Raw genomic sequence first — 27,037 nt, 5'->3', positions numbered from 1 at the left:
TATAGTGAGGACAGGCTGAGAGAGTTGAGGTTGTTCAGCCCAGGGGAGAGAAGGCTCTAGGGTAGACCTTAGAGACCCTTCCAGTGCCTAAAAGGCCTACAGGAGAGGTGGGGAGGGACTTTCTATCAGCGAGTGGAGTGATAGGATGAGGGATAATGGTTTTAAACTGAAAGAGGGGAGATTTAGATTGGGTATTAGGAAAAAATTCTTTACTGTGAGGATGGCGAGACACTGCAACGGATTGCCCAACGAAGCTGTAGATGCCCCATCCCTGGAGGTGTTCAAGGCCAGGCTGGATGGGACTTTGAGCAACCTGGGCTAGTGGGAGGTGTCCCTGCCCATGGCAGGGGGTTAGAACTAAATGATTTTCAAGGTCCCTTTCAACCCAAACAATTCTGTAACTGTGAGGACCAAGGCTGGACACATTTTCCATCTGAGAGAGGGAGGTGTTGTGATGCCCCCTTTATAGATGGGGAAAGCTCAACTTTAGGATCTGTGACCTGCCTTTGCTCTTACTGCTCTTGAGCAGCAGAAACACAAGCTCAGATTTCCCATGTCCTATGGTGCTGTATTTAAAGGCTGGACTGGTCTTCTCTATGTAGTTAAATTCTCAGTTTAATGTGGGAGTAGACCCCTAGGGCCTGTTCACATCACATGCTTCTTGCTTCCTACCCAGTGTATCGAGGCTGAAGGACATCATTGACCTTTCATTTTCTGCTGAAATTACTTTGGTTCCCAACCTATTGTTGTCTTGTGAGTGGTTTTCTTTCAGCCACCTGGTAACATGAGCTTGTCCAGTAGCATAAAACATACATAACCTTAGCTTTAAAACTTGTTTTATCTTCCCCAAATGAAAGCTTCACTGCAGCGTTCACCGTAAAATATTTATTGTGAAATGGATAACTGGAGCCTTAATGAGAACTTGAGTATATTGCTCCAGGTGCTTCACATGGCTGGGGGGATGGACTTGATCATTGTTCTTTTCAGGCCCTGAAAGAAATATGTTTCCTTGGCTGGAGGAGGAAGAGGAGTAACGATGCACCTGAAGCATTAGCAGTATGTGTGTGTGTGTGCATATACATATTTATATACATATCTATATAAGGGAGAGATGAGACAAGAGGAGAGCCTAAGCCAATCGCTCCCATTTGTGAGACATTTGAACAGCAAATTGTGGGAGGAGACTGAAGGCTTCAAAGAAATCTCTTTTTGGTAAGGCCAGTATGAAGAAGACATTGCCGAACCCTGGACTGTCCAGAAGTTCACTGCCACTATCCTCTTCACCCTGTGCTAGTGAAACAGGAGGTTATTTGTCTTCGTGGGTGGAGAAGTCAACTTCACAGATGCTTTTACTCATCTCATTTCTGGCCCGTGAGCACGCTGCAGAGCATTAACCCCCTTGGGTTATTTCATGCTCAGGATTGTGCTGAAGGTCTTGCCTTCAGTTCTTCCTCGCAGGAGAGTGTTTCTTAAGATAGCTGGGCCCAAAGCAGTAGTTTTTTTTCTTTATGCTTTGTTCCAAAGTGTGAGCCTTGGCATGAGTTTTGCACTAACTGAGCCTTCTGTAAGGATCTTCCACAGCCCAATTAAATTTAAGTGGTTGCTTTGGGCTGTTTCCCCTCTTCCCCACAACACATGGTATGAATAAGCAACCATGCTTCCTACCTGCTCTGCTGCCACGGGGCTAATTAGATGATCAAGAAACTGGAAAATCCCCCCCCTCCCCCTAGAAGCTGGAGCTTGACAGCAACAATATGATTTAATTGTTTACTATGCAAAAAATGAGTCAAGATTGAACTTAGTTCTGTAGATCTCTGGCAACTCTGTTTTCTCTGAACACATGGTTATCATTTAGCTCCTAGAGATGCTTCCACGTCCGCCCTCCTTCCTTTCACTTCTGGAAAGAGAGAGTATACATGAGCTCAACTTGGCCTTGCCATGAATATGTGTCTGTGGTTGTCAAAGTCCTCTTTGGCCAAGTTCTCTACTAAGCAAACTCCCCCGTGGCTGATCTATAGCATTATTCAGTGATGTCTCACTTTAAAATAGCCCACAGCCTTTGGGTTTGGAGGTTTCTTTGCAGAGCAGCACCACCTGCAGTGGGGGTGGCTGGCGAACCCTTCTGTAACCTCCTCCTGCCAAATTCCTGCTGCGTACAAATTCCTGCAGTGTAAGGAAGGCAATGGAGCTGGGGGAAATTGGGATGAAAAAATTTTGACGATTTGGAGTAAATAAACATCTGGGGGAAATTGGGATGAAAAAATTTTGACACTCCACCGCTATTAGAAAAGCATCTAGAAATGTCTAGTCTGCTTTGTAGGTTCATAAGCTCTCACAGGTGCCAGGTCATCATCATTTAGAGAATTTAAATCTCTGCTAAGCAGAAGTGATGCTCTGCCCAAGGAGGTGGCACGTCTGGTGGAAGCTCACAGCGGAACTTTGCTTCTCTCTGAGGGAGTCAAGACTCAAGAAATCACTAAACCTGCCATGTTATTTAAATGAGATTTTTCATGGACTGGGAACCTGTTGCTGCTGAAGACTGGAGATGCTTTTTAAGCATGGAGCCTGTGTACTGAGTCTGCAATGCACCAAGTGAAGGTTTTCACCACTGTTTTAAGGGCCCATAGTGGTTTAGGGAACCTCATGCTTAGTGGCAAATCCAGACCCCATCCCAAATAGCCCCAAGAAAGCAATACCTTCTTGTTACCTGTTGATTTAAGGTTTTGATTTCTTTGTTGCCTCTTTGATGCTAATGGGTCATGGCAGATGAACATCCACCCACCTCTCCTCTTGCTCTCTTCTTTCCCCAGGGACCATGGTTGGAGCAGGTGCCCCAGATCACTTCTTTATGAAGTGCATCACCCAAGGTGGTCTCTCTAGATAGGCACTGTGCTGTATGACCTGTGCCTCTCACTGGGTGACTCGCCAGCCCCTGGGGATATTGCACAGATCCCTGCATGGGTTTATTTTGTGATCAGTTCGATATAAGTGCTGGACCATTTCTCCCTCCCTTCCCACTGGGAGAGCACCGATCACGCTTTCAAACATGTCCTCAACTCTTCCCCTCCCCAGCCTCCTTGTCTTCAGGAATTTGATCAACCATGTTCATCTAGCATGAGAGAGAGACAGCTGATTTCCAAGGGCAAAAATGCCTTGGTTTCTTTGGCACCAAAAAGTAAAGAAAAATATTCATAATTTGCCTAGTTCTAGAGGCTTCAGAAGGGAATTGCTGTCACACATGCTGCTGCAACGCATTGCTACGATCGGTCTTAAAGGCTGTTCATCGTCCCAAAGCTGGTCCCCGTGTCGAAAGGGTGAGAGGCCAAATAGTCTTTGTAGCTCCCATCGATCAGTTTGTCGGCGTTGTTTTTGGCAAACCAGCAGTCAACTTCCTGCTGGCCGTTGTAGATCCTCCGCTGCTTCCACACCACAGGAACGAGCCGTCCCTTCACCTTCAGGGTGTTCGTGGGGTTTGGATTTGACGCCTCCGTTTGATTCTGCCCGACCTGCTGAAGACTTGCATTTAGAGATTCCTGAAGAAGTTTTACTTCATGGCTCAAGAACTGACCTGCAAGGCAAGATAAAATAGAGTCCATGACTGGCTGTTTTGTGCCTGTTTGTAAGTAAGTTGTTGAAGTTTTTTTTTTTAATAAGCCATTTTTTGAGGTTTCTTAGCGTATGGAGTTGTAAAGGGCTGCTCTGTAATAGCAGGACGAATCTAGGTCCTGCAGTTCTTTTCTAAATTTCACAAATGTAGAGACAGAGATTAGAATAAAACCCAATTTCTTTTCTCACTTGTCAAGATACATTGGCTGAGCTAAAGAGCTTTTTGACCTGCTAGTAGCAAGTTCCCCTCTGTAGGCCATGGTTACTAGAGGACAATATAACCTATACAAAGCCCATCAGCAAGCAGAAAGAAGAGCTAGGGTTGAAGCTCCATGTTCTCTTTCCTTGTCTCCTTGGTTACACCCAAATTTAAGTGTGTATTTAGAGGTTTGCACACATGAGCAGCCTAAATCCAAAACTCCACTCCTGAAGGATCATCTGCTTAACCAAGGGGTACCTGCATGTCACAGAAACTACGGCTTCAGTCTTAGAGCTCTGCACCTGCACGTGGCTGTAAAGATCACTACTTCTCATTAGCTGAAAGAACCCAACCATCCAGACATTCCCTGAGGCTTCCTGAAGCCTAATTGCTCTCAAAACGTGGGGATGGCTCTCCTTCCACTTCATGTTTGAAAGACAGAGGCCACAAAAAGTACTAATGTTTCTTGATCTCAATCAGGCCCAGGTGTAAACAGCTCAGTCCTAAAAAAAACAGACCCTCTGGACATGTGCAAGTGCAGGACTTGAAGCAAAGCCAATGATCTCTGTCAATGTGCCATCTCTGTGACTAGAGCTCTCTTTCAGAACCTGTAATTCCTCAGTTGGTTGTTCTCTCTGCCTAGAATCAGACCCTTTGCTATGTCCCTGACAGCAAGCTAGCAGCTGGGCTATTCTGAATTAGGACCACTGTCAGAGCATCTCTTATTGGTGCCTTATTCAGGGTTCTTGTGCCATATTTGGGTTTTGTCTCTGCATTGGGAACGTCAAGAATGTGTGTTCTAATGACAACTGTATCGAACAATCATAAAAAGTGTGGAAATGTGGAAAACAGGCAGAGCCACCCAGATGGGATAGTGGGAGACAACTCATACAGAAAAAGATGGGAGAGGAGTTGGGGATGCTAGCAATAGAGAAGTTGTTTGGGAGTGGAAGTAAAAATCTCATCTGAGAAATTAATCCCCACCTGCCTTGTTTGTTACCTCCTGTCTCTGCCCTTTAAAGCTGTTTGGAAGGATCCTTTTTCTCTGTCTCAGAGCTCTGAATCTGAGAACCTGTTACCTACCCAGTAGCCCGTGGGAGTCGGAAGAGAGGCCTTTACTGTTGGAGATGTAGAACCCCAGGTGATCCCTCTGATAGTGGGCTGGCTTCTTGTAACGGTGGATGAGGATGACAAAGCTGATTGTGTCTCGTATGGTCACAGTGACGTTGGAATTGGCAGAGACAGACACCTCGAGGCTGCTGCTCCGTACAACGGCACTCCGGTCACAGGACAGAAGAAGCCTTTCCCCATCATCCAGGATGATTCTTTTGGGTGTGATCTCTAGGTAAGATCTCTCTGGCTTATTGCTGAGGATAGTGATGGTGCTGAAGTAAGTCCGGTGCTTCTTGTGGCCGTGGCGTGGCGCAGGAGCTCCAATTAGTTGCCCATTCACAGTTACACCTTGCAGGAAAACAATGAATAAATGAAAGCTGGAACCCAAAATAGGTCTATTATCTCAAATATATGCACCTTGCAACTGAGGACATGCAGATTCACCACCTCATGCTCAATTATGTCACCTATCAGTATTCAAAGCAGTATGGCAGTCTGTTATAAATTGATTACTTTATACAGAGCACCTAAATTTACCCAAGCTCAGAAATACTGGCCTTCCCTGGAGATGGGTGTCCCCAGGCCCATTACTCCTAACATTGTGTACACTGTGCTACAGGAGAGGATGAGCTGCTCCTCAGCACAGATGCTTCCTAAGCTCCATCCAACCTTAGACATACCTATCATCAAGACAATGATGTGCGGGGGCTTTGAGCCACATAAGACAAATATTTATCTTCCTGGCTGCTACAGCCCGACCAACCATGGTATGATTTACCTCGACCACCAATGAGTTGATGCATAACTCAAACCTGAGCAAACATATCAGATCTTGGAGGACAAAGAAAAGTTGCTGGCAGACCTGCTTTTCCTCATACTACCAACTGGACTAAACTTCTAGGAAGAGGACCTGGGTGTACCTGAATGCTGCTGTCTCAGAGTATCATCTCAGGTTAGTAGCCACTTGGAGTTTGCTGGCCCCTCTACCCAACTCCTAATAAGAGAAGTAGCCTGGGAAGCCACAGAGGAAGGGGTACTACCTTGGCCAACCAGCTAAAGACTGATCAGGACCTGTAGTGAAGTGCTAAACCTCCTTAGGTGGCAGTGTAAGAAATTCAGCTCTCTTTGTATCACTGCAGAATAGGACCCTGAACCCTGCAATCCCATTGGGTTATTGTCAGCTTCACCAGTGCTGCTCCTCCAGCTTTCCTCAGTTTTGCCCCAAAAGAACCACTTTTGAGTAGTCTAAGACCCAGATCCCACTGAGTCAGCTGAAGATTAGGTGTCCACACTAAGATTCTGAATAATTTTAATGATTTTTGTTTCACTTCCACAGGTCTCTGAACAGCTACTAGACAGTAACAATAAAAGAAGAGGTTTGTGGCTGACCCAAGCTGGACCCAAGCCATCAACACTGAGATGAAATATCTGCACATCCCATCATTGCTAAGGGAATCTCTCATTTCTGTCTCCATAGGCTCAACTTGCTAGGTGCTACAGAGTCTGTTTTTCTCAAGCTCATTCCACATTTGAGCCACAGAATCACTCAAGCAGTAGCACAAACACAGTCTGTGAAAGATGTTTAAAGGAAACATTGCCAAGAGCTGGACCTCATTCACTAAGACAGGCATGAACACAGAAATATGGAGGCGAGAGCACCGCCACACAGAACAGAATTCTTGCAACTTCATCCTCTTTGTAAAACAAGTCTGTGCATTGTCTCTTGGTTTTGACATCCCTTCCTCCCACCATTTCCCTGCTGAGGACATAATCCGCTTATTAGCTGCCCTGCTTAGAATTCCAGATCAGATCAGACCACAGTTTGGGCCCCTGGGGATCAGACTGGCTTGGGCAAAGCAGATCCTGAATCGTGTGGGTTTTCTCAAAGCTGTTGGTTTGCTTGTTTGGATACTTTGCTCTGTCCTAAAGAGAACAGCACTGTAAAAAATGAAGTTCCAATAACAGAGCAATCTTGGCAAGTCCAAATCTTTTATTTGCGTGGTGTGACTTTGTAACTAGAGGGCTGATGAAGTTGCACCATCACAGTAATGCACTGTCTTTGCAACCAGGAAGCTGAAGCCCCTGTGTAACCTCTCAGCATGGAGGTGGCTGCGTAGCACAGGCACTTTGCAAACTGCCTGTGGCTGTTTGTTCAGCTGTGGCTGTTGTAGCCCTGGTCAAGTGCGACCTCCAGACCATTCTGGATCATCAAGAGCTAAGCTCTCCAGTCTAGGTGGGCTGAAGAGGTGCAATGTGGTCCTCATGCACTCAAGAAGTGTCTTGGCTTTTTAGATGCAACTGCTGCTCACTTGATTCCAGTCAATGAAGACCTGAACTAGGAAAGGAGCCAGCAATGTGGCCTTGAGGCAAAGAGATCTCCTGAGGTGCATGAAAAATAGCTTGGCCAGCAGGTTGGGGGTGGTTATCCTCCCCCTCTACTGTGCCCTGGTGAGGCCACATCTGGAGTACTGTGTCCAGTTCTGGGTCCTCCAGTTCAAGAAGGACAGGGAACTACTGGAAAGAGTCCAGCAGAGGGCTACAGATATGGTTAGGGGACTGGAACACCTCTCTGAGGAGGAAAGGCTGGGACACCTGGGTCTGCTTAGCCTGGAGAGGAGAAGACCGAGAGGGGATCTCATCAATGCTTAGGAACATTTAAAAGAAGGGTGTCAAGAGGATGGGGTCAGGCTCTTCTCAGTGGTGCCCAGTGACAGGACAAGGGGCAATGGACATAAGCTGGAACACATGAAGTTCTGTCTGAATATGTGGAAAAACTTCTTTACTTTGAGGGTGACAGAGCACTGGAACACGCTGCCCAGAGAGGGTGTGGAGCTCTTTCTCTGGAGATCTTCAAAACCTGCCTGGATGGGCTCCTGTCGAGCCTGCTCTGGGTGACCCTGCTCTGGCAGGGGGTTGGACTAGATGATCACCAAAGGTCCCTTCCAACCTCTACAATTCTGTGGTCTGTGAAAAGTTTGTATGCACATAAAGACCAGTTCTTTCTAATCTGTTGACAGACAACTCTGCAGATGAATTGTGTCTGTAACAGTGGCCAGTCCTCCTCCTGACTTAGGCTTGCTGTGGGTTTTGCCCATAAGCTATGATAAAGTAGGAGGTCAGTAAGTGCAAGTGAACAGTTTACCTCCCCTTTTAATCCAGGTGATCAGAGCTGAGAAACTGGTCTGCACCAATTTTCCATTGCCCGGCCAGAAAAGCAACTTTTTCTAATTTCCTGTCACTTTCTTGCCTATGAAGCACCTCAGTGCTAGGTCTTACAGCTCTCCAGCTGCCCTTGCACTTCAGCTTTCCTCCACAAGCAACTTGCTTTCCTTGGCTACTCACCAGATTCCTTGTGATCAGAGACCAGTCGGAGAATGTCCCCTGGTTCTCCATCAATATTGAAGCAGACGGAGAACTTGCTGGAAGGAAAATCAATGACAAAGTGAGGGTCTCCATCCGCTGGGAAGACATGGAAAAAGAGACAAATGTAAGAGACTTAAACAAAACCGCAGTATCCAAGAAACAAAACAGCTTTTCAAAGTGTGTTTGTCCCTGTTTTTTCTAAGGCTTCCTGGTTTGTTGTTTTTAGAGGGTTGGATGAACTTTGCCAGGAAATGCCATGTTTTGTTTTGTTTTGTTTTTCACAAAGATTACTTTATTTTTGGTTTGTTGGGGTTTTTTTTTCTCACAAAAGAGGTTGGGTTTTCAATGAAAACTCAAAACCCAAAGCAGTCCAAGTGAAAAACAGAGTATTTTCTTCCTGCAATATCATTGCAGTGCTTTATGGGAATAGTCATGCAGGTGTTTTACACTCCTCCATATTCCGTTGGGAGGCTACAACCCCCACAGCACACAAAAATGGATCCTCTAACCAAGGACTGCTGCATGGACACACCTCACACTGAGCCTTCCCTTTATATCAGATTGGAGCAGTCAACAGCAGGTTTTAAACATTCCCATGACCTTCAATTTTTCAACAGTCCTTGACCTATCATCAGCTACCAAATAGCTGTTATTAATAAGAAGACCAGCCAAAAACCCTAGTTTGTAAAGTGAATTTGACCTTATCCAGTGAAATTCAAGTCTAAATTCTTGATCCGGGCTTATTCATGTAAAGCTGAGGTACAGAACCAACAGGAAAATAGCAAAACACTATCAAATTTTCTTTTTCTTTTTTTTTTTCCTTCAACAACACTTTTTATGTTTCAGCAGCATTACTTTATAAAATGTTTTCTGTCTAGTTCTAGTACAGAGGGAACGTGCTTCCTGTTCTCCCCTAAAATACAGAAATCTCAAATATGAGGATCAAGTGCTGTAGATCATCTGCCTTGCCATGTTTCCTCACACCTCTTCTCATTGCTGATCCTCTCTTTATTTTGGTTTTATTTTCATTTTCTCCCTACGCTGCAGGTTTAGTAAATAGGATTTTGGCTGAAACATCAGGATGGTTATAGCACGGTGACATGCAACTGAGATTTCCATAAACCGACTACTATTATACTGGATTATTAAAGGCATGAAAACAGACACTGACCTGAAGTTTTGGAGATTTTAATTCTTTGCTTATCTTGCTGTCTGCGTATACCTAGAAGTGGGGAATGAAGGCTGTTACAATTGCTTATTGAACAGCAGAAATAACCATAGTATAATAATATTTCCAAAATATTATTCTGTGAGATTATGGGACATATTCCTGCAGGTGCTTTAAACTCCATTTAGAATACCAATTTTTCTTCAATAGTTTCTACAGAGTGGTAAGTGCTTCCAGGGCGTGAGCCAGGTACCTGAAAGGTTTGCTCGAGGTTATTCATCCCACAATGAGCAAAATCAATGTGATCTCAGCTTTCTGTTTACCACCCCTCAGTCCCTAGGAGCATCATCACTAAACCATACCTCCCAGCACTACATCAACCCGTCTTTTGAACACCTCAGTCCCGGGGCTAGATCATCCCTCTTGCCAAAGTCAGCCATAAGACATCACCTATGCAACAAGATTTCTGATCAATACAGTTATTTTTCCCTCATACCTGGTGGTGCCTTGTGTCCCTGCAAGCTCTGCAACTTCTCCCCAATGCCATCAGTCGAAGGGCTGATAAACTCCTCTTGAGGTTGTTCTGAATGGAGCCCAGCCTCCCTCATCTTCAGAACGGTGAAGGGAGTAACAAAATTGTAAGCCAGGGCCATTGACTTGGCTTTCTCTGTCAAATAGTCTTTTTCCTGACTGTCATCGCTCTTCAACCGGGAGTTCAGCAATTCCTTGATGGTGAGGTAACTCCATGCCCTCTCAATGTAATTCTTGTCACCTTTGCCATCTTCCAGGCCAGGGACACCTCTGATGTCATTCCTGCTTGGCAGGTCAACAGCCACATCTGTTTTGAGGAGGATGTACTTCTTAGAGTTGCTAGCGGTCACCTCCACGTGGAGGCTGTCTGAGGTGCGATTGATGAGTTTGCCAGCTATTATAATTTCAGAGCCATTGAAGTAGTTAGGGAAGAAGTTCTGGGTGACTTGCTCCACGTTGTCTTCAGGGTAATCCACGCGGATGTCAGAGAGAAGGGGTGTCCCTATTTCATCATAGAACCTGAAACAAAGACACATTTCTCATGGTTACTGCTGTTCATCCAGGTGTATGCACACACTCTTGCTCTTACACATGGCCAAGGATACAGTCACACTGTCTAATATGGCTCCTGAGACATTCAGGAGCAGTTAAGAGCTACGAGGCCCCAAATTTAATTACTGCATGGGCCCAGAGACATGGCCCTTTCAAAACTTGAGTGGCCAAGGCCCTGAAAGCCCTCACACTTCTCTGAGCAGAAGGCTGGATTACATCACCTTCAGAGATGATGTAATCACTTTCAACCTGAAGTATTCTCTGCCTCATTTTAGTTTTCAGTGTTTCTTAGGCATCGAAACAATCTCCTAAGCACGTTCAGAAGCATCCCAGCAGGGTCTGGCAGTCACCTACCTTCCACTATGAGTCAAGTGCTCTGCAAGGAGATATCTGGAACCACTTAAGTTCGCTTAAGAGGGCCCATCCCTCAAATGTAAATTCTTGGCTGCTCAGGCTCACAGGAAGCACTCTAGTTATTTGAAAATGTACTTTGAACAGATGCTGTTACACACAGTTTTCTAGGGGTATTACGCATGGTATTCCAGAGCCAGACACTGTAAGACCAAGATGCCCCCTCCCCAAAGCTGGAGAGTATCTGAACCAAAGCTTCTATATCACTGGAAGAGCCCTAGATAATACAGCTTTGGATGATCAGTATGGGACAGGCAGGAACATGGTTTTCTGAAGGTCAGAGGAGAAAGAAAATCAAAAAGGAATCTCACTATGCTCCCATAAATGAGGACATTTCCAAGGAATGGAGGAATCCTAACTAGAGGAGGACCAGCAGAAGAGAACTCATAGAATCATAGAATCATTCAGGTTGGAAGAGACCCTTGGGATCATCAAGTCCAACCATCTACCCTACTCTACAAAGTCCTCCCCTACACCATATCCCTCAGTACCCCATCTAAACGTCCCTTAAACACAGCCAGGGATGGTGTCTCAACCACCTCCCTGGGCAGCCTGTTCCAATGCCCGACCACTCTTTCTGTGAAAAATTCCTTCCTAATGTTCAGTCTAAACCTACCCTGTTGGAGCTTGAAGCCGTTCCCTCTTGTTCTGTCGTTAATTACCTGTGAGAAGAGACCAGCACCAACCTCTCTACAGTGTCTCACTGTAAAGAGACACTGTAGAGAGACCCTCTATAGTGTCTCTCTTACTGTAGTAACTCACTGCTACTTCATTGTTGACTTTCTCTTGGAGCAAGCAACGAACTTCCATGGAACCAGAGTTTAACCCTATAATGCTTTACTAACGTGAGCTACCATACTTCTGAGAATACTTCACACGGGACAGGCCAGAAAGCCTTCACAAGGGGTCAAGGCCTAAGCTTACGATACCGTGCTTTCCCTGCAGTGACGTGCTTTCCATGGATCTTCCCAAGCTCCTCCAAGAATGCCTTTTTTTCCCATTTAAATGCCAGACTCCTCGTCTCTTGGCAAGTCGTTTGAGTCTGATTTGGTAAATAAACAACTAACTGGCCTCAGCTCTTTTTTTAGTTCAGGCTGCATTTATTTTTCACATCTGCTTAAACAGATTGCCTGGAAGTCACACTTTCTGTTTGATTCTCTCTCCGAGGAAACCCAAAGCCTGAATTGACTGGCTTTATTTTAAAGTGTCTCTGAGCACTCACTGTCCTTGATGCAGAGACCTCGATGCATTTTAAAATACAAGTGAATTAAACCAGAGAACCTTCTGTTAAACAATTCCTGGAGTATAACAAATAGTGGAGTGAGGGATAGAACCTGCCATATAGTACAATGCAAGGAAGTATCTGAGTAAAAATACGACCCAATGACTACAAAAATGAGAAATTACATTGGCACCCATGCAGATTTTCCCTCCAATAGTGATTTGAATTGGCCTGCAGCAAGCGATCGTGCCATTCCTTATAAATTTTTTACCAGATGCCAAACGGAATTGCCATCATTGAGCTTGGTAAACAGTGAGATGTTTATCAGAGAGAGGTGTTTGAACAAGTACTTGCAGCGCTGGGTTCCTGCAGCCCAAACAATCAGCACATCCTTCATTTGCCAGGAAAGCCACTTGCTACCCGAAATGCATGTTCTGAGAAGCAAATGACATGAGTGGAGTGGCATCACTACAAAATCAAATTTAAAAGGAAGACACTCTTGCCCACACGTAACTACCAGAAGACAATTTCTGGTTTGGCATCCTCAGTATCTGAGCACACTCTGCCTCTCTCAACCAGAGCTGAGCCTCAGAGAAACTCCCATCTCTTGCGATATCTCCTTAGAGGCTTTTCCTCCCCAAAACCCTGGCTCAGAGGACAAGAGTATAAGCACAGAAAAAGCAGAACAAACCCTTTGAGGTGGCTGGCTGCATCCTCATCCTCCTGGAAATGCCTCGTCATGCCGCAGTTCTCCAGTGCCATCCTCTCCAGCAGCTTCTGGTCCACATCATTGCCAATGCCGATGGTGAAGAGGCAAAATTTATCACGGATGGCATCCTTGGTGTTGCTGAGGATTTTGGACGACTGTGTTTCCCCAACAGTGGGCCTCCCGTCCGTGAGGAAGATGATCAGAGAGACAGTCCTGGCATCAATGTCGTTCTGAGCAATGTAGTCATTTAGCAGCTTTGCACCAGTCTGGAGAGCACCATTAATATTAGTCCCTGGGAAGGTACCAAAATGATTAGCTCATTTCTCCTTCTAAGAGTGGTACAAATAATTTCCCTAAGCTCCCATTAGTACAAAGACAGCACCTCTATTCATCAGGATGTTCCTTTTCTCTACATGAGGTTGCACTAGCCCTTTAACTCAGTTCAGCTCGTTACTCAGCACACGTTTGGGATAGGTCTTTATAGTCTTATGATTTACGGTAAAATGATTAGCTCATTTCTCCTTCTAAGAGCTGTACAAATAATTTCCCTAAGCTCCCATCAGTACAAAGACAGCCATCTCTATTCATCAGGATGTTCCTTTTCTCTACATGAGGTTGCACTAGCCCTTTAACTCAGTTCAGCTCATTACTCAGCACACGTTTGGGATAGGTCTTTATAGTCTTATGATTTACGGTTTATTGTGTGAAATTGCTGTATCCTTGAATATCTCAATGTACAATAGTCAGCCACGGTGAGCAGAGTCACAGCACATACCATGTCCTGCTGGTCATTGGCACCCATGCAGATTTTCCCTCCAATAGTGATTTGAATTGGCCTGCAGCAAGCGATCGTGCCATTCCTTATAAATTTTTTACCAGATGCCAAACGGAATTGCCATCATTGAGCTTGGTAAACAGTGAGATGTTTATCAGAGAGAGGTGTTTGAACAAGTACTTGCAGCGCTGGGTTCCTGCAGCCCAAACAATCAGCACATCCTTCATTTGCCAGGAAAGCCACTTGCTACCCGAAATGCATGTTCTGAGAAGCAAATGACATGAGTGGAGTGGCATCACTACAAAATCATTGAGCCATAGACAACACACTCCTCCTAGGGGTCCAGGAGGAAATATCTAGGGGGTTATTGGCAAGAATGTGCTACCAGGTCTAACTGTGGATCATGTACCTAGAAACTTAGCATTTCTGCAGCTCCAGTGACTGCAGCAAGACAAGGAACAGGACAGGGGCTTCTGAAAAGTCCCCAAAATCGATATATTTCTTTGCAAACTGGCTTTGAACCAAAGCCCTGCACCTAAATATCCTAATGCTCTCTCAGTCTCCAGATCCAAAGTTTCAGAACTAATTTTTCTTTTTCCCCAGAAACAAAAGAAAACCATCCCACGGTGTAGACTGTGTCATTTCAAACCCAGCCACATCACTGAGGCTAAAAAACAGTGCAAAATCCCTTTTTGCCACCTGCACAAATATTCAGTAGCCATATTTTTTTCTCATTTCTTTGGTGTGTAAGACACAACAGTGTAAGCACAGCACGTTCTTCGTGTGTGTGATCTGTGAGCCTGAGCACATTCGTGTTCACTGGAAGATATTCAAGCAACAGCATGTTTATAGGAAAAATGCAGAATTGGCCAAAACTAAAGTACCCCTGGCCTGAGGTGGAGAATCACTGCACCTTCCTCTTGAACGTGAGTTAATCATTTCCTTTCACTTTTTTTCTCTGGCAGGCTCATGGGCAAACTCAGCTGGTTCCTGCACAGCTTTTTCAGCACTTGGGGAGTAAAAAGCTTTGTTCTTTGAGTTTAGTCCCACTATTGGTAATTGGTTAACTGGGCAGGTCCCTTGACCACTTCCTAAACTCTTCCTCTCACAATGCAAACAGTACAGCAAACCATCCTGTTGGCTGTGTTTTTCCATCAGGGAACTTCCTTTGCCAGGAGCGGTCACCGCTCAGGAGCGGCCACGGGAAGGCCCTGTCTGACCTTCAACCAGCTGTGACTTCCCGCATGGGGAAAGATTTGCACAGCTCATTTTGCTGCTCTCTGCCTGCCTGGGGAGTGCTCAGCTAGGATGGGCACAGCTGCCAAAATGTGTTTGGTTGGGGTTGTTCATCCTGGAGAAAAGAAGGCTCTGGGGAGACCTTATAGCCCATTCCAGTACCTAAGAGGGCTACAGGAGAGGTGGGGAGGGACTCTTGATCAGGGAGTGGAGTGACAGGATGAGGGGTAATGGCTTTAAACTGACAGAGGGGAGATTTAGACTAGATATTAGGAAGAAATTCTTTACTCTGAGGATGATGAGACACTGGCTCAGGTTGCCCAGAGAAGCTGTGGCTGCCCCATCACAAGAGGTGCTCAAAGCCAGGCTGGATGGGGCTTTGAGCAACCTGGTCTGGTGGGAGGTGTCCCTGCCCATGGCAGGGGGGTGTGGAACTAAATGACCTTTAAGGTCCCTTCCAACCCAAACCATTGTATGATTCTATGATTAAAAACTTCACTGTTTTTTTTTATTTTAGCATCGATAGGCTCATAGGAGACAACTGAATCAAATTCAAAATCATGCCTGCACTCTGCCACTATTCTGGGGTCTCCTCCTCTCCCCTCTTCACTCCTGGTAACAAGGCACAAGCGAAAATGGGCAAGAAATTCTTAATTGTCACTCTTAAATGTCACTCTGACTGTTCCTTGGTAGAGAGAAGAAGAAAACAGCACTAGGTGAGAAACTAGCTCTTGCAGAAGGCAACCTCACAGCCCACACTTGATATCCCATCCCTGGAGTTTCCAGCCAAGACAAAACCATGTGCCTGCATTTACACAGGCTTTCTGAAACTGCACAAGAACTGGCCCTGCGTGTCCCTCACCAGGATGTGGTATTTTTTCCCCACCCTGTCCTCAAGAAATAACCTTGGGAACTTTCCCGTTCTGAGGGTCTCACCAGCTAAATGGGAGAACGGGCCCAGTTTGGATTTAATAAGTGTATCAGGTCATATGACTGGATCTGGCGACACCTTCCCATCATGTACACTGATAAAGGGCACATATCCTTCTGTCACATAACCCTGAGTAGGGTTAGGAAAGGGGCCCCCTTATCCCATGACCTAAGTCCCAATGTCTTTTTATTGCTACATGCTACAGGACCACATTCCCCTCTCCATTCTGGTGTAGTTAATTGGATAACAAAATTAATCTCGTTCATATCTCTGCATCGTACCTCCAGTAGGTGACATGTTATGAATGTACTTTTTGGCATCTCTTATATTATTTGGAGTGACTGGCACCAGCCGGTCCTGCTGCCAGACCTTTATTCGGTTGGAAAAGCCAATGATGTTGAAGTGGTCTTCAGGCCTTAGGTCCTGGAGAATCGTGAAGAGAGCTTCTTTGGTCTAGAAAGAGAAGAGAGACAAGTAGGCACAACTGTCACTGCTTCCGTGGGCAAGAATTCAATTCTTAAGATGTTTACTGATCTTATAGATACATGAGGAAAATTGGGATGTCCTCCCCTGCCTCAAAGTCTGATCTTTGTAATGCCAGGTGCTATGCTAAGACGAAAAAACAACTCTTGCCCAAAAGCTATTGCAAAGATCTATGTCTGTGAGACGCGTGTTTAGATCAAACTAAGCTTAAAAATCATGCCTAATGATTAAGATTAAAGCTCCCGGTGACTGGGAAAACCATGTTCTGAACTAAGGGATACTGAAACCTTGTGGAGTTCTTCTAAAGCCCTCTAGACTTCCAGTAAGCTGGAACATAGTTAAAAAGATTTCTTCTAAGTGGAAATACCTCTAACTATGTCAAGGATGCACACGCTCTGCTCATAATCAGGATACCAATTGGTATATACACACTCCAATGAATAGTTCCAGCAATTCACAAATGTCTCAGCTAATATGTTCAAATGAGCAAGATATGAAAAGAAGCCCTGACTAGTCAATGCAGATTCTACCTGTTGTCAGATTTGTCCCAGGTATGTTGTTTTTCCAGCAACGTGCCAACATTCTATCGCTCTGCTGTTCATCATCGTGTGTAAATACAGGCAACCAGAGTGAGGAAAGCTGGTATCGAGATGAGTTCACAGCGTGAGAGGTTAAGGTTCCTGGGTGGTGGGAAAGACAGACCACCAAGGATAAGCCAAGAGGAAGAGTGCAGATGTGTCCAGTTCTCTCCAGTGTGACCAACTTTGATTTACCAGCCACACAGCTGCGTAAGGTCCCTTCCAACCCAAACCATTTTATGATTCTATGATTAAAAACTTCACTATGTTTTTTTATTTTAGCATCCATAGGCTCATAGGAGACAACTGAATCAAATTCAAAATCATGCCTGCACTCTGCCACTGTTCTGGGGTCTCCTCCTCTCCCCTCTTCACTCCTGGCAACAAGGCACAAGCGAAAAAGGGCAAGAAATTCTTAATTGTCATTCTTAAATGTCACTCTGACTATTCCTTGGTAGAGAGAAGAAGAAAACAGTACTAGGCGAGAAACTAGCTCTTGCAGAAGGCAATCCCACAGCCCACAGTGGATATCCCATCCCTGGAGTTTCCAGCCAAGACAAAACCATGTGCCTGCATTTACACAGGCTTTCTGAAACTGCACAAGAACTGGCCCTGCGTGTCCCTCACCAGGATGTGGTATTTTTTCCCCACCCTGTCCTCAAGAAATAACCTTGGGAACTTTCCCGTTCTGAGGGTCTCACCAGCTAAATGGGAGAACGGGCCCAGTTTGGATTTAATAAGTGTATCAGGTCATATGACTGGATCTGGCGACACCTTCCCATCATGTACACTGATAAAGGGCACATATCCTTCTGTCACATAACCCTGAGTAGGGTTAGGAAAGGGGCCCCCTTATCCCATGACCTAAGTCCCAATGTCTTTTTATTGCTACATGCTACAGGACCACATTCCCCTCTCCATTCTGGTGTAGTTAATTGGATAACAAAATTAATCTCGTTCATATCTCTGCATCGTACCTCCAGTAGGTGACATGTTATGAATGTACTTTTTGGCATCTCTTATATTATTTGGAGTGACTGGCACCAGCCGGTCCTGCTGCCAGACCTTTATTCGGTTGGAAAAGCCAATGATGTTGAAGTGGTCTTCAGGCCTTAGGTCCTGGAGAATCGTGAAGAGAGCTTCTTTGGTCTAGAAAGAGAAGAGAGACAAGTAGGCACAACTGTCACTGCTTCAGTGGGCAAGAATTTAATTCTTAAGATGTTTACTGATATTATAGATATTTCTACACCGCCAGTTTGGCTTATGAGGAAAATTGGGATGTCCTCCCCTGCCTCAAAGTCTGATCTTTGTGATGTCAGGTGCTATGCTAAGACAAAAGAACAACTCTTGCCCAAAAGCTCTTGCAAAGATCTGTGTCTGTGAGACACGTGTTTAGATCAAACTAAGTTTAAAAATCATGCCTAACAATTAAGATTAAAGCTTCCAGTGACTGGGAAAGACATGTTCTGAACTAAGGGATACTGAAACCTTGTGGAGTTCTTCTAAAGCCCTCTAGACTTCCAGTAAGCTGGAACATAGTTAAAAAGATTTCTTCTAAGTGGAAATACCTCTAACTATGTCAAGGATGCACACGCTCTGCTCATAATCAGGATACCAATTGGTATATACACACTCCAATGAATAGTTCCAGCAATTCACAAATGTCTCAGCTAATATGTTCAAATGAGCAAGATATGAAAAGAAGCCCTGACTAGTCAATGCAGATTCTACCTGTTGTCAGATTTGTCCCAGGTATGTTGTTTTTCCAGCAACGATTTCACTGAATTTCTAGAGTTGGAAGGGACCATAGAGATCATCTAGTCCAACTCCCCTGCTGAAGCAGGATTGCCCAGAGCTAGAGCATGTTACTCAGGAGCATCCAGGCGGGTCTTGAAAATCTCCAAGGAAGGGGACTCCACAACCTCCCTGGGCAGCCTGTTCCAGGGCTCTGTCACCCTCACCGTGAAGAAGTTTCTCCTCATATTTGAGTGGAACCTCTTATGTTCCAACTTGTGCCCGTTGCCCCTCATCCTCTCACTGGGAACCACTGAAAAGAGTCTGGCTCCCTCCTCCTTCAACCCTCCCTTGAGATACTTGTAGGCATTGATAAGGTCTCCCCTCAGCCTTCTCTTCTCCAGACTAAAGAGTCCCAGCTCTCTCAGTCTCTCCTCATAAGGGAGATGCTCCAATCCTTGAATCATCTTTGAATCACATGGAGACAAACTTCAGCTTTGTGAGACCAGCTGAGAGAAGATGCCCAAAAGCAGCCTCTGACCACGCAAACATCCCCTATATTTAGATGCAAAACACATGGGAGGAATATGAGGCAATATCCGCAAGGAGAGGGATCAGCAGCTTCTCAGCTCCGCCCCTTCTTGGCCACCATTAAGCCTTTCAAAATCCAAGGAAAGATATGCAGGGAATAACGTGGTGGACTCATGAGCATTTAGAGGCTTCTCTCATGCCTCTCAGAGAAACACGTAAAGGGCTTGTCCAGAAAAAATACAAAAACTAATCAGCAGTGCTGGAAACCATATGTCTCTAGGCCTGATGTTGCTATGTAAAGGCAGTTTGGAAGGAGCTCAAAGGACTGATCAAGCTGTGTCATCAATATCCCTCTGGATTCTGCATTGAAGCTGATGCTGCAATGATGCAACTGCAAACAAATTACCCACCGCAGTGGAATCTCTCATCCTCCCAGGTGGTGACTTGGCTTCCAAGTTAAGGGGAATATTTCCCATAGCTTCAAACATTTTGGAGCCAGGTCTGGAGTCCTTCCCTGCCTGTTTCTGTCCTCTCTATAAACCGTTTTCCTCTGTAGGGGCCACAGGATTCATCCCTCCATTTGCTTGGCTGGAACATTGCTCCACGTCTCACCACCATGAGTGTTTCCTAAATAAGAATACTAAACCAAATGCTGGTGCAAAAGGTTCTTTCAAAGAGGAGAGGAGAATCCCACTAGGTTCACATCGTGATGAGCATGAAATAAACCTTCAAGAAGATTAATGCCTGCCCCCAACATGAAGGCTGTCTCCCCAGCTTAACAGTCCACAGAGAACCTGCTAAGATGAGCTAAATAGGAGTTATTTAAACTAGAAAGAAAGGTGTTATGCTCTCTCATCTCCTCTTTTACAATAGCCTTTGTTCGTAAAAATGCATGAGATACAACACATGACCCTTCAAAAGGGCCTTCAAACATTGACAGTTCCATTTTACAGAAGTGAAAACTGAGACACAGACTACTTTAGTAATGATGTCAAGGTCACAAATGGAGAACCTTCCAAAACCTGGCATTTCCAGCTCTCAGTCCAGTAGGCCAAACCATCTTTCATGCACGAACACAAGGGCAAAGCAGGAATCACAAAGCAGAGAAAAGGACTCTTGGATTTATTCCAGGAGAACAGGAGTGGCCCGTGCATTTGTCCCTCAAAAAAAATGGGGTCAAAGTAAGCAGAATATATAAATGGAGAAGCTTCTGTCCTGGGTGAGTGTCATCAGGCCTTCATGCCAACTTCTGCTGAAGGACATTTGGGGCAGGATGTTAAAGCAAGAAACAATGACACCACGACAGCTCCCAACATGCAACATTCCCCCTCCACTGCCCCTCAGGGCAGGCAAGGGAGAGAAAGAGAGGTGCCTAAAAGCAATGATTTGGAGGGAAACTCCCCAAATCTCATTATCCATATTATAGCTTTAATTATAATTAACATGACTTGACCTTTCCCATTACAAAAACCCTCTTTTCATTTTTTTTTTTTTCTTTTGGCTATTCTGTCAAACTGCACTTTTCTCAGAGGGATTTACTGGGCCCAAACAGCTCTGTTCTTTCTGAGAACAAAGCAAGAGGAAAAATAATCTTGCTTTGGCCTTCTTGCAGAGAGGCTGCCTCTCACTTCCAGCGTGCTCAGAAATTCCTTTTGACATTCTGGCCTGTGTTCAGCCAAAAGAAAAGGAAAAGAAAAGGTGAAACAGTGCAGAGCAGCAGTGTAGTCTGATGTACACAGCATCCAAGCTAGAATTGCAGAAGGGGTCAGGAGGGAAATGAAGCAGTTTTTCCTAGAAAACACAACTCTTCCCCACACCCTCATACTGGGGCCAAACGTGGGGCTGGGACCATCCCTCTCTCCCCTATTTCATTCTCTCTTTCCTTTTTGCCTCTTATTTTTGTCACAGTTAAGTCATTTCCATGGAGCTTGAGTCAGTTTTTCCCAGGAAAAAGTTCTGTCATGTTTTAATGCTCATGCACAGACACCCTGGCTTCTGGCATCTCTATAATTTGGCATCTCTGAATTTGCTTTCTTCTGCAAATTCAATAAAAAAAACCCTTTGAATTTATGTAATATATATATACACACAAACATATGTACAAGTGTGCGTGTGTGCACATGTTTTTGCTCCAAAGTAAACAGAATGAGGGAAACCATATGGTTCATTCTCCTGCAGCTTTTACCTCATCCCAAGTAAAACTAAAGGGTGGGATTCAGTTTCCCAACTCAGTCATCAGAAAGCTGGGCATTGCATCTAGTCCCTCTCTAGGCAGGGGAAGACACCTCCAGAGAGTAATCCACCCCATCTGTTTTGGATAGGTTTTAGGATGGGCTGAGTCATTGTCTGGAAGTGCCTGGCTCCCAGCCTCTCCAAGAGCCTGAGGAGCTCAACTCTAGAGGTGAGACTCACCTCAAGATCGAATCCTGCCTGGTCCTGAGCATTAAAGTACTTACTGGAGCCAAAAGGGGCTGAACTGGCTCTTCCCTTCTCCGAGTGCTCTGAATTGCCTGGTTTCCCTCTCTCCTTCCAGCCTGTAAGGACCTCCAGGTTTATCCCAAAAACTGCAATCCTCACGGGGTGGCAACACACGCTTTTCTACCAACATCCTTCACCCATAAAAAGGCTGCGAGAGAGACGTGACTTCCCTCTGGAGGGCTGGATCTGATTCAGGAGCCGGCAGGCAAAAGCAACTTTAAATAAGGAGAATATTTTGGTAATAGTGCACTCCTTGAAATCCTTAAGTACGCAGCTATGACTGAGTGCTCTGGGTGCCCAGCCCTTTCCTCCCGTCTCCACCAGCCCTTAGGCAAGGATTTGCAGAGCTTTTCGTGCAGAGAGTGCCTGGCAGCGGCTTCAGTCGGAACACGGCAGCAGGTTTCTCCTTCTGGCCTTGTAAGGCCACAGCTGGAACTTCTCCTGGCTCCGAGGAGCCAAGGGCTGAAGCTGCCCCTGGGATTCCCAAGCTGCCGATGGGGTCTTTGCACTTCCAGTCCCGCCTGGCCCCAGTGAGTCACGGCACCGAAACTCCTGCCAAAGGCACTCTCCTTCGAGGCAGAAAATTAACCATTACTTCCCTGGTGAGGACCGTATCGTTCCTCCATGGCTGTGCATAGGACACTGATTCATTTCAGGGATAAAGCAGGCACAGATCTAACCCACTCACAGTGAGAAATCCAGCTCAAGAGTCCAGCAGCCTTGTGGTAGGTCAAAAGCTTCTCCCCGTGTGTTTTCCTGGGTGGATGCATTTTTGTGTGGAGGGTGGAGCAAGGATTAAAGGAGAGGATGTCAGGAAGCAGCAATACAGAACAGCTGAAAAAAATTTTATCAATTTTTGCCAGTTGGGAATGGTTTGTAGCTGTCAGAGACAAGCTTTAAATCAGGATTTAAAAGAAGATAACTTGGTGGAGGGAGATTCCTCCATTTCCCTCAGATTAGCATGGTCTCTTCTCTCAAGTGAGCAAGGATTAAAGGAGAGGATGTCAGGAAGTAGCAATACAGCACAGCTGAAAAAAAATATATTAATTTTTGCCAGTTGGGAATGGTTTGTTGCTGTCAGAGACAAGCTTTAAATCGGGATTTAAAAGAAGATAACTCAGTGGAGGGAGATTCCTCCATTTCCCCCAGATTAGCGTGGATGAAGTCAAGCTGAAAGGTGGAGACCGAAGACATTGGAATGGGCTGCCCAGGGAGGTGGTTGAGGCACCATCCCTGGAGGTGTTCAAAAGACAGGTTGATGTAGTGCTGGGAGGTATGGTTTAGTGATGGTGATGCTCCTTGTTTGTTGTGTGGGTGTCTATTTTTGTCAGTTAGGTTGATGGTTGGACAAGATGATCTTTAAGGTCCCTTCCAACCTAGAAGATTCTGTGATTCTGTGAAGTCAAGCTGAAAGGTGGAGACCAAACTGGACTGGAAAGAGGCCAGCGAAGGGCAACAAAGATGATTCAAGGATTGGAGCATCTCCCTTATGAAAAAAGACTGAGAGAGCTGGGACTCTTTAGTCTGGAGAAGAGAAGGCTGAGGGAAGACCTTATTAATGCTTACAAGTATCTCAAGGGTGGGTTGAAGGAGGAGGGAGCCAGACTCTTTTCAGTGGTTCCCAGTGAGAGGATGAGGGGCAACAGGCACAAGTTGGAACATAAGAGGTTCCACTCAAATATGAGAAAAAACTTCTTCACGGTGAGGGTGACAGAGCCCTGGAACAGGCTGCCCAGGAAGGTCATGGAGTCCCCTTCTCTGGAGATTTTCAAGACCTGCCTGGATGCAGTCCTGAGTAACATGCTCTGACAAGCTCTGGGTGGTCCTGCTTTAGCAGGGGAGTTGGACTAGATGATCTCTATGGTTCCTTCCAACTCTAAAAATTCAGTGAAATTCAGTGAAAAACCATCACTGCAGCACACTTGAGTCGAGAAACTGTGCTGGTGAGTGAGCTGTCAGCCCAGCTGAAACCTAGGGCTTGAAACAGCCACCTCCAGGGCTACAACATATCACTCCCCAAATCTGAAACACAAGACTCATGGTCTACAGCTGAGGACAAGGGGGATGACCATGGATACCAGGGAGTGATTACAATTTTAGTCTGTGCTTCAGGAATGATGAGAAGCTGAAGACGGCCTCTCACTGTCTAAAGGATCAATGTGCAGATAGCATCTTCTCAAGCTTGCAAGGTCAAGGATGAGCCAGCTCCCAGCCATGACGCTGGTCTTCGTTGTCACCTCCACACCGATACCTGGACATGCAACACAACCCCTGCTTTTCTGGTTCTTGCTTGCTAAAGGCCCTGCATCATGGCCAAGATTACTCAGGGCTGTACAACCCCCAGCAACAGCAGGAAGAGGAGAAATCCCTCAGCTACACTCCAGCTTGGCTGTGATTTGTCACCTTGTACCGGCCCTTGGGGCTAGCTCTGACAGACCCTACTTAGCTTAAAGACTGGTGGAGCAAAGCATGGGAAGAGACACCCTCCCATGGGAGAGCTGAGAGCCTTCAGCCCTTTCTGGGTCAAAGAGCTGCCTGGGAGACATCTGGGATGATGTCAGACCATCTGGGTACCTTTTAGAAGGAATCTGAGTCCCCATGACATTTCTCCTACAGTCTCTTGGTTGTTTGAGGAGCAGGATGAGGGGGAAGCCTGGCTACCCCAAAAAGCCGTGCAGTTCAAAGGGAGACAATGTGTGGTTGTTAGATGCCACGGCGTTGCCAGACATTGACCCTGCTCTGAAGCAAGGGGGAAATTCAAGCACCTCATTATAATGCACATCCCAAGCCCACGTATTCACATTTTCCATTGCCTGGGAGCACTTGTAAGTGCTTCATCCCAGGCCCACATCCTCTGTGCAAGCTTCATGCCAGCCCATTAAAAAACAAAAAAATAAAATAAAATTTTAAAAAAATCAAATAAAATAAAAAGACTTTCAGTTCATGCTGAACCCAGTTCTGTATGGACAGTGGCTCCCTGCAGCACTGCAGCCTTAACTCTCTTGGAAACAGCTTCCAGATATAGAGGGAGTTCTCCCAGCACCTCTGAGCTCACTTGGCAACCCTCAGCTGCACCCTGCACGCCCAAACACAGCTGGCATCTGCCCTGGCAACAGCTGGGCAGCGAGACACCGATGCCAGGGACACAGCTCCTTTCCAGCTTCGGGGAACCGCGTGGGCTCCAGATGAGTCAGCCCCAAAGAGCGTGGCAGAGAGGACAGCATTCACCACCAAAGCCTTTGGAAAGCAGTACCCACCAGCTGAAAAAGCTGACCTCCTTGTTCAGTCTGCAGGTAACAGACACGGGACCACCTGCAACCATCTGGCACAACTAGAAGACAAAATTTCACTAGGCTTTGTTTTGTCCTTCCAGATCCCCCGGTGAGAGGCCGTATTTGACAAGAAAGGAGCTAAGGCACAAGAGGTAAACTCAAAGGGAATTAGGGACCCACAGCTCTGTTCAAGGGCTCACAAAACAGACCTCCAACAGTGAAAGGAGAAAAGTACAAGTAAATATGTTGTTTGGCAAAACACTCCCTCCCGTTCAATACCTTCTCCCTCCCCTTCAATATCCTCTATGCTTTGGTTCACATCTTTCCTCTTCTAAACATGCACAGGCAGCTGATTAAAAGGTCCAGAGCTGGCTTTTCTAAGCTACAACAGCCATATCTGGTCAAATCTGCCCATAGTCTGTCAGAGGGATTAATGCTGTGACTTAAGGGATGGTTGGCATTAGTGTCACACCTGAAATGTGCTATGGAGGTCAGCCAAACCATAGACTTGGTTTGGGATCCAGGGGCCAAGAGAAACACGGTGTGAGCTCCACTGCCCTTTTACAGGGAGAAGCTGAGGTACAGAGAGAGCAGAGGTTTGGGCAGCATCATTCCCACCGAGGACTGAAGCCACATCTTGTGAATTTTGCTTTCCTCTGTGTCCCAGTTCCCTTTCTGCCCACGTAACGCAGATCACATGCCAGTTGCCAGCAACAGGGACTTTTGTACCAAAAAAATGGGCTTTAACCCAGAAGTGTATCCTTGGAATTTTTTTTTTAAACCTTCCTTCATCCCCTTCTTGTGGGGGACAATCTGCCCTTTCTTCCTCTGCAGGGAGCATCGTGCAGTTCAGGAACTGCAGCTCACCCTCTCCCTGTCAATGTATCTTTGTGCTCTCTTCCCAGCAGACACTGATCGTGTAACCAAAGAAAACTCCTTCACAATTCTGGACAACAAGCATTTTGTTTTACGCTGACACTGGCCTGTGACAAGAGGGAGTTTGGTTGTAGAGCTCTGGACAAATAAAGGTCTGTCTCCAGTCTATGGTCCTGTATCTCCTGCCTGAACATCACGGATCCCTCACGAGTAACTTCAACATTGCTGACTCCCTTCGAAAAAGTTGCTTTGTAGTTTCCCTGCCTGCAAAAGAAATTCTCCATCATTTAGAACAACTGTTTCTATTGCCTCTTCTGAAAAAAGATTTTCCACTTAAGACTGAGTAAAACCACTTCGCTCCGCATTCATCCGGAGCATTTAAACACCGGATTTCTGCTCAGTTGGAGATAAAACCATCTCCAAGGATGTGGACAAGTTTCACTATCAGCTGGGGTAACCCACTTCTCTAGCACCCAACAGCACGGCGAGGATACAGACATAAAAAACTGCAAGATGTTCTGATTTCTCAGGAGGTGGAGTTTCATGTGCCCAGAGGGCAGAGTAGATGCTAAGCCTTTGCAATCCCACTGCAACATTGAGGGTATAAATAAATGCCTACACAAAGATTTAAGGGGGCAAGTTCTTATCAGCACCAAGCATCGTTACTTGCAGTCCTTATCAACAGCGCAGTCGGGATTGCAGTTGGAGCAGTGAACTTTTCTGTATAACAAGTCAAATGGAGAAGCTGAAGGGCTGCCCGACAGCAGCACACTGAAATAACCCCACTGGAAACAAGGGGGCTGCCCGGGCAGACAGCCAGACTGACACAGCAGAGCACGAAGGCCACATTCTTCCCTTGTGCTCAGCTCATTTTCAGAGGCATTGCATCCCATAACGTGCCAGTCAGACGCTCAAACCCCCCGCCCTCTCAGCACGACTAACAATTTCCATGGAGCTAGCAGCCAAAAAGGTCAACGCCAAGGGAGAAGTGCCCCATCTCCTCAATGCAGAGCTTGATATCTCTCCCTCTGCCCATCCTCAGAAGATGGGAGTTAGTCCCGGTGCATGGAAACTTCCAGCAATTCAGGAATTTCATTCTCTGTCAAACTTATCAGCTACCAACAGTGCTGGGAAGAGTTGACATAGGACAAGAGGAAATGGGCACAAACTTGAATGTAAGAAGTTCCACCTAAACATGAGGAGGAACTTCTTGACTTTGAGGGTGGCAGAGCCCTGGAACAGGCTGCCCAGAGAGATGGTGGAGTCTCC

General features: G+C 45.8%; 1 protein-coding gene across 1 annotated transcript in view; it reads right to left on the bottom strand.

Moving 5' to 3' along the window:
* Positions 1-870: 870 nt before the first annotated feature.
* ITIH5 (inter-alpha-trypsin inhibitor heavy chain family member 5) overlaps positions 871-27,037 on the bottom strand; it is a 70,307-nt gene continuing 44,140 nt past the window's right edge. The window contains exons 8-15 of the mRNA XM_014949153.1: positions 17,855-18,026; positions 12,857-13,166; positions 9,946-10,499; positions 9,453-9,503; positions 8,261-8,377; positions 4,889-5,266; positions 2,273-3,568; positions 871-2,239 (exon numbers count right to left, since the gene is read on the bottom strand). Of these exons, the coding sequence (XP_014804639.1) occupies positions 3,270-3,568; positions 4,889-5,266; positions 8,261-8,377; positions 9,453-9,503; positions 9,946-10,499; positions 12,857-13,166; positions 17,855-18,026 (1,881 nt within the window). The 3' untranslated portion in view covers positions 871-2,239; positions 2,273-3,269. The remainder of the gene's footprint in view (positions 2,240-2,272; positions 3,569-4,888; positions 5,267-8,260; positions 8,378-9,452; positions 9,504-9,945; positions 10,500-12,856; positions 13,167-17,854; positions 18,027-27,037) is intronic.

Source organism: Calidris pugnax, unplaced genomic scaffold (assembly GCF_001431845.1).
Source record: "Calidris pugnax isolate Ruff unplaced genomic scaffold, ASM143184v1 scaffold125, whole genome shotgun sequence".
NCBI lineage: Eukaryota > Metazoa > Chordata > Aves > Charadriiformes > Scolopacidae > Calidris > Calidris pugnax.
The sequence above is the reverse complement of the archived record's forward strand: the minus strand, read 5'-3'. Positions and strand labels throughout refer to the sequence as shown.